The 12,676-nt window shown below is 43.5% G+C and overlaps 1 protein-coding gene across 1 annotated transcript in view; it reads left to right on the forward strand.

Moving 5' to 3' along the window:
• Positions 1-12,676, forward strand: part of SYN2 (synapsin II) — a 172,173-nt gene that overhangs the window by 116,335 nt on the left and 43,162 nt on the right. The window contains exons 2-4 of the mRNA XM_059663610.1: positions 6,909-6,966; positions 8,949-9,040; positions 11,490-11,646. Coding sequence (XP_059519593.1) covers positions 6,909-6,966; positions 8,949-9,040; positions 11,490-11,646 — 307 coding nt within the window. The remainder of the gene's footprint in view (positions 1-6,908; positions 6,967-8,948; positions 9,041-11,489; positions 11,647-12,676) is intronic.

The following is a 12,676-nucleotide window of genomic DNA, read 5'->3' on the forward strand; positions in this document are numbered from 1 at the left end:
CAAGCTTCACTTAGCTCAGAGAATATAATCTGACAAAAGGAAATAATATTTAAAATTCAAAATGTTCTGGAAAATCCAGGGCTCACATGGTCCTTGCTTTGAAGCATTATTACATAATCTTAAAAGGTGGTATCAGATGATGCTATGAGCCAAATATGAGCAGACAATAAATGGGATGAAAGTTCAGAAGGAGAAGAAGCCATGTTGGCTGTGGTAAGTAAAACAGAAATAATACCTGGTATATAAATGTCTTGCATTTTGCTTATAGTACTTCATATTTGCATAGCATTTCAGAGTTTCCAACACTTTAATGTCAGTAATGCTCATCTGGCTTCATTAAGTTTTCATTACAACCTGTGACTCAGGTATTATTAAATGAGGGTGAAGTACATAAAATACTTAGAATAGTGGTTAGTGCATAGTGAATATTTGCTGTTATTAGCTCTATTTTATGTATGAGGAAACTGAGGCTTAGAGGGGCATTTACTTACCCCAAATCACATACCTGACAAGTGGTGGAATTAAGCCTGAACTCAGCTTCCCTGGCTCCTGTTTCTAGACCTTTCTCCATGATCCCATGCATGTAGGAGGGGATATTTAAGCTGGGATTGCCTAGGTTGGGCCAACTTTGGAAGTGGCTTTAGCAGAGAAGTCTCTGAAATAATGCTCCTCAGCTTCACGAGCCTTTTTTGGCAGGTAGATGGGAATTGATGAGAGTATTCAGTGCCTTGAATAAGAAGAGTTAAATCTAGAAGCCTCTACTCATTTTAGCAATAAGGGGAGATGGTCCATCACGGAAGCTGCAAGCCATTAAACTCACATACATCCTCAGCTGCTAGGCTTGTTAAGAAAATGTCACAATAGGGGGAAATTGACAACACAGGCTCCCTAGGTATTTTTAGTCTGTGATTCAAGGATGTACATCTTGGGTTCTGTTTAGGACTGAGCACAGGGGGTGAATTTGGATTGATTTGACAAGACTAGCAGTCAGAAAGTCCATACGGAGCACTTTTAATGGGCTCAGCTTATGGAAGGAACTAAGTGTGTGTGCGTGTCATAGACTAATAACTTTTTCAAACTTTCAAACACTAGGCAGGTGCTATAATCTTTTTCTTGGTTTGGGGGCAGTATGGAACTATCAGTAAAAACTATAACTGTGTCTACTCATTGCACCAACAATTTTGCAATAAATTATTTGTCTTTCTAATGTACAACATGATGAGTATAGTTAATAATACTGTATGTATACTTGAAATTTGCTGAGTAGATTTTAAGTGTTCTCAACACACACACACACACACACACACACACACACACACACACACAAATGGTAACTATGTTAGGTGATAGATTTGTTAACCTGATTGTGATAATCCCATTTCACAAAGTATATGTATATCAAATCATTATGGTATACACTTTATATATAATTTCATTTATCAATTATACTATAGTAAAGCTAGAAAAAAATAAATTCTTTATCCTATAGATATATTTTTAAATGTAAGCCATTGTAACACTGTTATAGCACAAACAACGCAAAAAACTGGAGATCTAAATGCTCATCAATAAATATTGTTTAGATTACTGTAGGACCTTCAAGTGGAATTTCATACAACTGTTAAGAGAGAGGTCTATCAATATGTGATGAAAACATATCACTAAGATGTATTTTTTGCCTGGCCAGTGTGGCTTAGTGGTTGAGTGTTGACCTATGAACCAGGAGGTCATGGTTGGATTCCTGATCAGGGCATATGCCCAGGTTGCAGGCTCGATCCCCAGTGTGGAGCATGCAAGAGGTAGTCGGTCAAAGATTCTCTCATTATTGATGTTTCTATCTCTCCCTCTCCTTTCCTCTCTGTAATCAATAAAAATATATTTTTTAAAAAGTTGTATTTTTAAGTGCAATAAAAATCAAAGTTCAAAAAAGAAGAGTTTATATAGTACTAGAGGCCCAGTGCATGAAATTTGTGCACTCCGGGGGTGGGAGGGGTGGTCCCTCAGCAGTCCCGGCCTGTGCCCTCTCACAGTCTGGGAGACTTCTGGGGATGTCTGACTGATGGCTTAGGCCCACTCCCCAGGAAGAGGGGGCCTAACTCGGCAGTGAGACATCCCACCACTGCTGCTGCGCTTGTCAGCTGTGAGCTAGCTCAGGGCTTCTGGCTGAGCAGTGCACTCCCACAGGGGGCAGCTCCTGCATTGAGCGTTTGTCCCCTGGTGGTCAATGCACATCATAGTGACTGGTAGTTCCACTGTTCAGTCAGTTTGCATATTAGCCTTTTATTATATAGGACAGTGATGGCGAACCTATGGCACGTGTGTCAGAGGTGACATGCAAACTCATTTTTTTGGTTGATTTTTCTTTGTTAAATGACATTTAAATATATAAAATATCAAAAATATGTCTTTGTTTTACTATGGTTGCAAATATCAAAAAAATTTTTATATGTGACACGGCACCAGAGTTAAGTTAGGGTTTTTAAAAATGCTGACACGCTGAGGTCAAAAGGTTCGCCATCACTGATATAGGATGATGCCATGTGCATATTGAAACATATGTGTATGCAGCTATATGCACACATTTCCCCCACAACGGAAGGATATGCTTGCACTGATAATGGGGAGTATGTGTGAAGATAGAGGAATGGGGAAGGATAAACTTATTTTTTATTTTATCCTTTGATTTATTATTTGATTGACTTAATTGTATGACATATCATATATCCTATCTAATAAAGAGGGAATATGCTCATTGCCATCATGCTGTCGCAAAGATGGCAGCACCCACAGTCAATAAGGAGGGAATATGCTAATTGACTGCCACGCCCTCAAAGATGGCGGCACCTACAGCCACAAGATGGTGGTGCCCAATTCCCTCAGCTCTGCCAGGACAGCAGGCGTGCGGCAAGGCAAGGCCAGGCCTGCTCCCAGGTGGGCCTGGCCACTCCACGTGCCTACTTCCGGAGTCCCCCAGTCCCCTCAGCCCTCCAGCCGCCCAGGGCCAGCCTGAGGCACAGGCAAGCCTCAGATGGCAGCTACTCAACCGACGCCCAAGGCGAAGGCAAGCCCCAGATGTTGGCTCCCCAGCCACCTAGGGTCGGCCTGAGGTGCAGGCAAACCTTGGATGGCGGCTGCCCAGCCTCCCAGGGCTGCTCAAGCCTCAGGTAACCAGGGCCGGCCAAGGCTTGCTCTGCCGGCAGTGGCAGCAGCAGAGGTGTGATAGGGGCGTCGCCTTCCCCTGATCGCTGGGTTGTCTCCTGCCCCTGAGGACTCCCAGACTGTGAGAGGGGGCAGGCCGGGCTGAGGGACCCCCACTCCCCACTCCAGTGCATGAATTTTCATGCACCGGGCCTCTAGTATATAAATTTAAGCTATTTGCTCAAGATCACACAGCCAGGAGAGGGCAAAGCTAGGATTCCCACCCAGACTGTGAACCAGAGCCCTGTGATCCAGAACTTTTCTGGATTCTAGCACATTGCCTCCTAACAGTGCTCTTAGTATCAGGAAGTACTTCTGTCTCTTGCTTGTAAGCTACAAAATTTTTCACAAAAATACCTGGAATCAAAACATCCAAAGGCCATGAGCTAGCTGCTAGGAGAATGAGCTCATTCTCCAGAAGAAGGTTTTGTGCCCCCATCCGCCTGCCATCTTGGATCCTTTTTAATAAAATTGTAGCTCAGCCAAGAGAGGTCAGTGACCTGGAGCCAGGAAATACAGACTAAGATTTCTAACAGGACAAATTACCTTAAGGAAAAGGCATTAACATAATTGGAGAGTTGGGGGTGGGGAGAAGGCATGAAAACAGTATCATTAGCCAACTTGGTCAATGGGCAGATGCAGGAAGTGGCAGATAAAACCAGCCAGAATCTATAAATATACTTTAATATTAGTATTCAAAACCTATAAAATAAATTAGTGAATTAAAAAACGTTGGCACCTAGATATAAACTCTTAGTTCTAAATTTAACTCATGAATTTCTTGTGTGATTTGGGCATATTATTTAACTGCTCTGGGTTTCAGTTTCTCCACTGGTCAAATGGACAGCACTATCTGTCTTGGCTACTTCACAGAGTTGTAAGAAATAAATAAGGCAAGGAATGTACCTTGAAAATGCAAGGCATCCTACTGTTAATGCAAGGATAAGAAGTTACTGTTAATGTTTCTGAGACTTACCTCAGAGAAGAAGAGCTATTTTGAGATGGAAAATGGGAGAAAGCATCCAAAAAGCATTGCTGGTAACAAGGTAGCACACCTAACCAATACCAAAAAGGAACCCCATGGGTCATATTTTCTAGTTCCTCCCTTTTATAGCCATGGACAAAGACCCACAGAGTCCAAAAGCTTCAGAGCAATGATAGTGCCATGCATAGACTATTATTTAAACCAATAAGTAAGATGGAACAGTAGCCAAGGGACAGGATATGCTATAGGTCCCTTGCCCAAGGGGCTTGCTGAACTATGAATGTTGAACAGGGTCCTGGAAGCAAACTGAGAAGCTAAGTAAGGAATTAGGGCAGAGGTGGAGGGATGGACTTCAGTGATTCAACTCCAGGATGGCTGAATGCCTCTGAGGACCAATTTCAGGGTGGCCAGGGACTTGGATAGGACAAATGACAACTTCCTAGAACGGACTGTTCCAGAACCCAGAGAGGAAAGGAAATGGCTTGGCCTCGTCCTGGGTAGTTCACAGGAACCAGGGTAGGAAGTACTTGTAGTGGAACTACAACATCAAGTCCCTTTTGAACGGAAGAAGGAAATGGGGGAGGGGGGCATGCAATGCAGTACACATGACAAGCTAGTTTTTGTAATGGTGGGAGTGAAGATGGAGAGAATGAATCAACAGAGGGAGATAGTGCTTATGCAGTGACAAGGTGACTGGACTCGGACTTGGGTGTGAATGCTTGCTCTGTCATTAACTTGCCCTATGACACTTTCCTCCTCTGAATCTTGATTTCCTCATCTCGAAAATAAAGACCTTTCCCCCTATCTCATGAGTTGTTAAGAGGATTAAATATGTTATTGAAAGCAAGTAATACACAGTTCCTAGAATGTGATGGCCAATATTTTAATATATTCCTTTATTTTGGAGAGGGACTTCTAGAAAATCTTCGGTGAAACATGCTAATTTGAAATTTCAAGCACTGGGAAAGCAAGCCAACCTAGCTAACAGGTACAGTGTGGAAAGGCCCTTTTTACAAGTAGAGAACCAGCCAAAGTAGACAGATAAGAAAATCTTATGGCATGGAGGACAGGTTAAGGATAAAGTAGGAATGGATATAAATATAAGCATAACACAATCTGTTTATCAGAGACTGTGAAGCCATTAATGCATTAATGTGAGGTTCCTCCAGATCCATGACAAAATGGAAGGTGAATAAATACTATATAACAGTTTGACTCATTTTCTTTCTTTTTAATATATTAATTTTAGAGATACAGGGAAGGAGAAAGGGAGGGGAACACTGATTTATTGTTTCACTTATTGATGCATTCATTGGTTAATTCTTGTGTGTGCCCTGACCAGGGATTGAACCCACAATCTTGGCATACTAGGATGATGCTCTAACCAATTGAGCTAGCTGGCCAGGGCTTGACTCATTTTCTTGATTGCTCAGAAATACAGGATAGGTGTTGTGTTCAATTATAGTAGCTTTACTCAGCATCCTTCTCTTTTTTTTCTTTTTCTGGTAGCCTCACATTCTTTTTGGAAGTATGGTATGAAGAAGCAAAATAAGTTTCTTTAAAGTAAACTTCCAAAGGTGGAAACCAAATAGAAAATCAGAGTGAAATGTCAGATCGGGGAAGATAAAGAAACTATAGAAGATTGACATAGTCTTTACCAGGAACAATATTAGGGAAACTCCTACTTTTAGATTTCTTTGGTAGCCAAAAGACCTGAGATATAAAACTAGAGGCCCTGTGCACAGATTCATGCATTGGTGGGGTCCCTCAGCCTGGTCCATGGGGATTGGGTGGAAACCAGCTCTCTGACATCCCCCGATGGGTCCAGGATGTCGGTGAAGCAGATTAGGGGCTGACAGTGCCCAGCAGCAACCTAACCCATGGCCATTTCTGTGAGGAATCGGGCTCCCTCCTCCTTCCTCTTTGGGTCTGGGGTGCAGCTGAAGAAGATTCAGGGCCAACAGTGCCCCAGCAGCAACCTAACCCACGACTGATTCCGTGAGGAATCAGACTCCCTCCTCTACTGGTTGGAGCATCTGTCCCCTGGGGTCATTGTGCATCATAGCTACTGGTCAAATGGTCAAATGGTCAAATGGTCACTTAAGCTTTTATATATATAGACTAGATGCCCAGTGCACAAAATTTGTGCATTGGTAGGGTCCTTAGCAGCTACCGACTGCTGGCTGTGGCTTCTCTTCCCCCAGCTGCCTGCCACCGCCACCGGGCAGGGCCTCCCTTCGCACCTGCCTTGGCCTGGCGCTGCCTGCTCACCTGCTCCACCATCCCGCCATGGTCCCGCTCTCATCAGGGCCTATTGGGGCTGGCAGTGCCTCCACTGATACCGCTGCCAGCGCTGTGTTGCCGATGCCTGCCATGTTCTGCGCTGCCCCCTGGTGGTCAGCGCATGTCTAACTCCTGGTTGGTTGAACTCCTGCCCATGGGGACAGTTTGCATATTAGCCTTTTATTATATAGGATTACAAAACCTGAGAGTGAAAAGTGCTTTGATTTATTTTATAGGTGGATAAGTTGAACATGTAAAGGAGGGTTTGCTTGAGGCTCTCAATTATGGTGATCCAATTGCAAAGTTAGGCTCTAACCCTAACCCACGTCTCTTGACTGTCATTCTGGGGTTCTGTCTGCTGTAGGCTCTCTTTGGGATAATGAATTTTTTACCTCAAACACTTGTACAATACTAATTTGTGTTTTTATTTTTATTTTTCCAGGGCCAAGTGCTTCCGGGGCAAAAAAGTCCTTGGAGATTATGATATCAAAGTGGAACAGGTAATCAGCCTGAAGTCCAGAGCTGCATCTGTGTCATCATCAATCCCTCTTGGCATTCCAGAGTGAACCATCTAGTCCTGCTGAGTGGAAGACAGCATCCCTCGCTGGGTTTCAGGCTATCTCTTGAACCCCACCCTTTCCCCAGGGCTTTTCTTTTTCTTTCTTTTTTTAAAAAATATATTTTATTGACTTTTTACAGAGAGGAAGGGAGAGGGGTAGAGAGCCAGAAACATCGATGAGCGAGAAACACCGATCAGCCGCCTCCTGCATGCCCCCTACTGGGGATGTGCCTGCAGCCAAAGTACATGCATGCCCTTGACCGGAATCGAACCTGAGACCCTTGAGTCCACAGGCCAATGCTCTATCCACTGAGCCAAACCGGTTAGGGCCCAGGGCTTTTCTTTTAATGAGACGTAGTCCTGAAGGCTGTATTTTTCAATTTCTCTGACTTTTTACCATGGTTCTGGTGTCCATAGAGAGGCAAATAGTGTGGCTCTTAGGGCCTTCATGTAGTCCAGGGTTCTCAGGCTGAGGAAAACCTTAGAGGAATGTCTTTCCAAATCACTGGCCACAGCTCCATGTTATTGGTGGCATGGTATTCCTGGGTAGGCACATGTTTGGCATTCAGGTATGTGGCCTCCACTGGTGACTACTCTGGGCTTAAGGCTATAATTCAGAGAGAACTTAGAAAAGAACACCTCCTTGTTTTAATGCAGTAAAGTCCTGAAAGGCTCATTTTCTATCTTTCTCTATTCTTTGCTTCATGATAAATAGAAATTAGATCCATTTGGGTAGAGAGGTGGGGGATATGCAATTTAAGCAATTTATGTATTTTCTATGTAATAATAGAAGTTACTCATTATTCCTTACTCAGTGTGCTGTGGTTTACAGAGTGCTTTCCTATCCATTATTGCATTGCATTCAGTTCTTAAAAGAAGTTGTTATATAGACAGGGTTGATCAAAATTTTCCTTTTTTTAAATTCTCACCCAAGGATATGTTTTCATTGATTTTTAGAGAGAGGGGAAGGAAGAGAGAGAGAGAGAGAGAGAGAGAGAGAGAGAGAGAGAGAGAGAGAGAGAAAATTGATCAGTTGCCTCCCATACACTGAACAAGTGGGGATTGAATCTGCAACCTAGGTATGTGCCCTGACCAGGAATTGAACCTGCAACCCTTTGGTGTATAGGATGATGCTCCAACCAACTGAGCCACCCAGCTAGGACAAAATTTTTTCCATTTTACACATGGGAGGAACTTTTCCTCCAGAGAGTATAAGTAATTTGCCTAATGTCGTACACAGCTAGTTGGGAGTAGAGCAGAACTAAAACCCAGTTGCCTAATCTAAAACCTAGTGCTTTTATGTTGAAACTGATAAAGGGCACATTTGCCCTGGTTCACATTCCTGCTCTCAGAGAGGCAGTACAAAGGATGCTGGGAATCTGAAGACCTGAGTTTTGCTTCTTCACTGGCAACAATAAGTTTTTTGTTTTGTTTTTGTCTAGGAAAGTTACTTAACTGCTCTTTATCTCTGTTCCTCCTGCCTCATAGAGTTGCTATGAGTTAAATGAGATCAGTTTGTGAAAGTGCTTTGAAAATTGTAAATAAGCCGAAACCGGTTTGACTCAGTGCATAGAGCATCGGCCTGCGGACTGAAGGGTCCCGGGTTCGATTCCGGTCAAGGGCATGTACCTGGGTTGTGGGCACTTCCCCAGTGGGGGATGTGCAGGAGGCAGCTGATCGATGTTTCTCTCTCATCGATGTTTCTAACTCTCTATCTCTCTCTCTTCCTCTCTGTAAAAAAAAAAAAATCAAAAAAAGAAAATTGTAAATAAAATGTTTGGTGGTGAGGATGTTATTGCTGCTGCTATGTGGGGGATTTGGCAAAGTTAGGACTGTGGACTTATTCCTCTACTGTTATTATTATTTACTTTTTACCATAGTAAAAAACACATAACCTTCTTAATCCCTACTGTTATTTTCCAGGCAGAATTTTCAGAGCTCAACCTGGTGGCCCATGCAGATGGGACCTGTGCAGTGGATATGCAGGTACTCCGGAATGGCACAAAGGTTGTCCGGTAAGGTCCTTTCTCTCCTCGGGGTTACTGTCACTGTCTCCAGAATTACCTTCTCTGGCTTGCAGAGGCAGTTTCAAAATCAAGTGTTGGAGTGGGATAATATTACTATGTATAGTGTGTAAACTTAATGGTGTGTGCTGTGCAGAAGTGGTACAGGAAGTCAGAGGAAACCAGCTCTTGCCTCAGGGAGCTCTTAGTCCAATGGTAGAAAAAGCTTCATGGACTAAGAGCTTACTTAGAGGTAACTGGATTCCTGTTAGAGGGATTCCAGGACTCCAGCCCCACTTCAACCAGTACAGCCATGTGCTTTTATCTCTGCATATATTTTCCCTGTAAATCAGGACTCTATTGCTTAAAAATAAAGTTTGAAAACCTCTGATCTAGTTCAGCCTCTTATTTTACATTGATTTGCTTAGATTGACTCAGTGAGTTGTTAGCAGAGCCCTGTGTTCTATGTGCATTCTCTTAACTCCAAGTCCTGTGTTATTTCTATATTCTTCATCCCTGGGAACTCATAACTCTAATAGAAAAGCCTAGAGTCAGAAGGGACATTATGGGTGGAATAAAAATATCAATTACAGAGCACTTACATGCCAGATAGTGCAATGGGCACTTATAGATGTGATCAAACATAATACAACATTTCTGTGAGGGAGGTGATGAGAATTCCAGATTGGGAAAATGATTTCAACAGTATTATTCTTACCTAGGGCTCGATGTGGCTTCCGGTTTTCAGATGTGTGAGTCTTGCTCCAGGAAGAGTCTTCACTTCACTCTCTTCCCTATACCAATCTGCAGTACCCTGACACTGATGCCTCCAGTGTCCAATAGGAATGGGGTCAGTGACAGGACAGGCAAAACTCAGGTGTCTGGAACCTAACAACAGGAAATGTGAGCTTGTCCATCCTGAGTTCATTCATCCTGGAGACTAAGGAGGACAGAAAAAGAGATAGATGTCTGTCCATACGGGAGTGAGATTGGGGAGATCCTACAAGAGAGATAATAATGGGTTTCTCAAGCTACAGGTAGAGTGAGTCATAAGGGTGCATGCACACAAGCAGGTAGTTACAGGTGCCGGGAGGGATCTGGCAAGAATAAGGCAGGCCCTTCCAGGTACCAGTATAGGATCTCAAGAGCTGGCCACAAATCTAGAGCTCAATTCCTATAACTGGGGTTTAAGATTTGATCTTAGGTACAGCTGAAGCCAGTTTCCCAGAATTGGGGCACTAGGAGGTCAGAGCAGCTCCAGCACTTGATGCTAAGTCTCCTGAGTGACGGAGGAGGGCTCCTTCCATCTCCACTTTAAAAGATTGATCTTTGCGCCTGGGTGGGGCTGTAGTTGTAGGGGGAGGTTGGATAGGTGCCTGGACAGAGAACCAGGTAGATCATTGCATATGGTGTGAAATTGCTGAGTCCTAGAGCCTTGAGGGTGGAAGCTGCCACGGAATTGAATTTCGGAGAAGATGAGGTTCCTCAGGAGTAAGGGCATGAACATAGGGGCCCTAGTCCTGTAGAGCAGCTGTGGTTAAGAGCTTTTCTGGCTAGAGGTGAAATGCAGGGAGCCTTCCCATGCATGGGAACATTCTGTACTCTCAGTGTTTCCTGTAGCTGTTGCTCAACCTCAGTTCTGCAAAAAATATTTGTACCTCTCCCTAGTGTCCGCTTTAGAAGAATAACATTGGGAAGTCTGGCATCTGGTTTCAGCCAGCTTGGACCCTTGCTCTCCTGGGGGCCTGATGAGGGCATTGCCTATTTTAAGGAGCAGCTTTATTGACTCAAAACAGGACAGTATCTGCTGGGACCCCCTTGGAACACCAATTCTGGAGCCACAAGGAGCTTCAACTTTTATACTACCCCATAGTGATAGGGAAAATTCTTGTTCATTTAAGGTGTGAGGATCTAAAAGTGTTTCTTCCCTCCTGAGGGCATTTGTACCTTATAAAAAGGCAGTGCTTAACCGAGAGGAATAAGGGAATTTTAGAAATATGTTTCTCAGCCCTAGCTGGTTTGGTTTAGTGTTTAAAGGGTTGGCCTGCGGACTGAAGGGTCATGGGTTCGATTCCAGTCAAGGGCACATACTTTGGTTGCAGGCTTTGTCACTGGCCCTGGTTGGGTGCGTGCGGGAGGCAACCATTCAATGTGTCTCTCTCACATTGATGTTTCTCTCTCTGTCTCTCTCCCCCTCCTTTCCACACTCTCTAAAAATCAATGGGAAAAAAATATCCTTGGGCGAGGATTAACAACAACAAAAGGAATATGTTTCTCTTTGAGATATGCCATAATACCTCATTTTTAGTCCATAAAGAATAATAATAATAATAAAATAAAGTACTTGGACCAGGTGGCCCCTAAAACCCCTTCTCTGTCTTGGGCTTTGGAAATGGGAGACAAGGTGATGTACAACCTGAGGTGCTGGTTAATGGCAAACTTGCCTCTACATTTTTACCAGGTCCTTCCGGCCAGATTTTGTGCTCATCCGGCAGCATGCATTTGGCATGGCGGAGAATGAGGACTTCCGCCACCTGATCATTGGCATGCAGTATGCAGGCCTCCCCAGCATCAACTCACTTGAATCCATTTACAACTTCTGTGACAAGCCATGGGTGGTAAGTGAGATTCCCTTCCCTCTAAGTAAAAGGGTAGGATCCAGGTCCTATATCTCCCAGTCCCCCAGGAGGGATCACTGGTAAACAAGATGCAGTACTTACCAGTTGAAAGGATATGGGAAGAGCTTCAGCTGGAACATGGGAAGGATAAGCTCTCACAAGAAAACATTATCATCATGGGCTGGGGCACCTTAGCTGCATGTGGACCTTTGGCCTTACAACAAAGTCACACCAAGATTCTGTGCAGAAGCCCTTACAAGTTTGTAAACTCTGCCCTCAGCCATAGGATACAATGATAAAAATAACTGTTTCTGCCTTTGAATGGTCTAACCATTGGAAAGGTCTGAGGCCAATGGGGATCAAGAGGATGGTCCATCTCAAAGGGGTGTTAGTGACAGTCTTACCAAGTGTTTTAACAACCTCAAAATCAGATTTATCTATAAATATATGAACCAGACACTTATATGAGATGTAAGTGCCCTTAGAGATAATCAAATCTCTGCCCTTCATGTAGATAAATGAAAATTAAAAAAGGAAAGTAAGGAGTGTAAAACCACTTACTATATGGTGCCAAATTCTGAGATTTTCCTATTTTAATTTTATTTAATCCTCACAATAACCTTACAAGGAAGATATTATTATCATTATTATCACTTTTTATAGAGAAATGAGACCCAGAGAAGATTAAGTTACATACCAAAGTTATAGAGCCAGGATTTCTCTAGATTGCACTACCATACACATAAATTAAGTTGCATGTGAGGAAGAAGCTAGTGTTCTCTTCTTGGGCCAGTCTGGAAATCTAGGAGGCAGTGGAAATTTCTGAGCAGAGAGAAAGAGTGAGGCTAGGAGGGAGAGTGACCTATGATGGCTACTGGGATGCTCTGGCCTCCCCTCTGGTAGCTGGGGCAGCCCAGCTCCTATAACTCTGCTACTCCAGGCTGGTCCTCTCAGAAGGAAATACCTGCCCCTAATCACATTCTTTTCTTATTGTTTTTCAAAAATCAAATTTCAGTTTTCACACACTAGC

Source organism: Myotis daubentonii, chromosome 14 (assembly GCF_963259705.1).
Source record: "Myotis daubentonii chromosome 14, mMyoDau2.1, whole genome shotgun sequence".
Lineage (NCBI taxonomy): Eukaryota > Metazoa > Chordata > Mammalia > Chiroptera > Vespertilionidae > Myotis > Myotis daubentonii.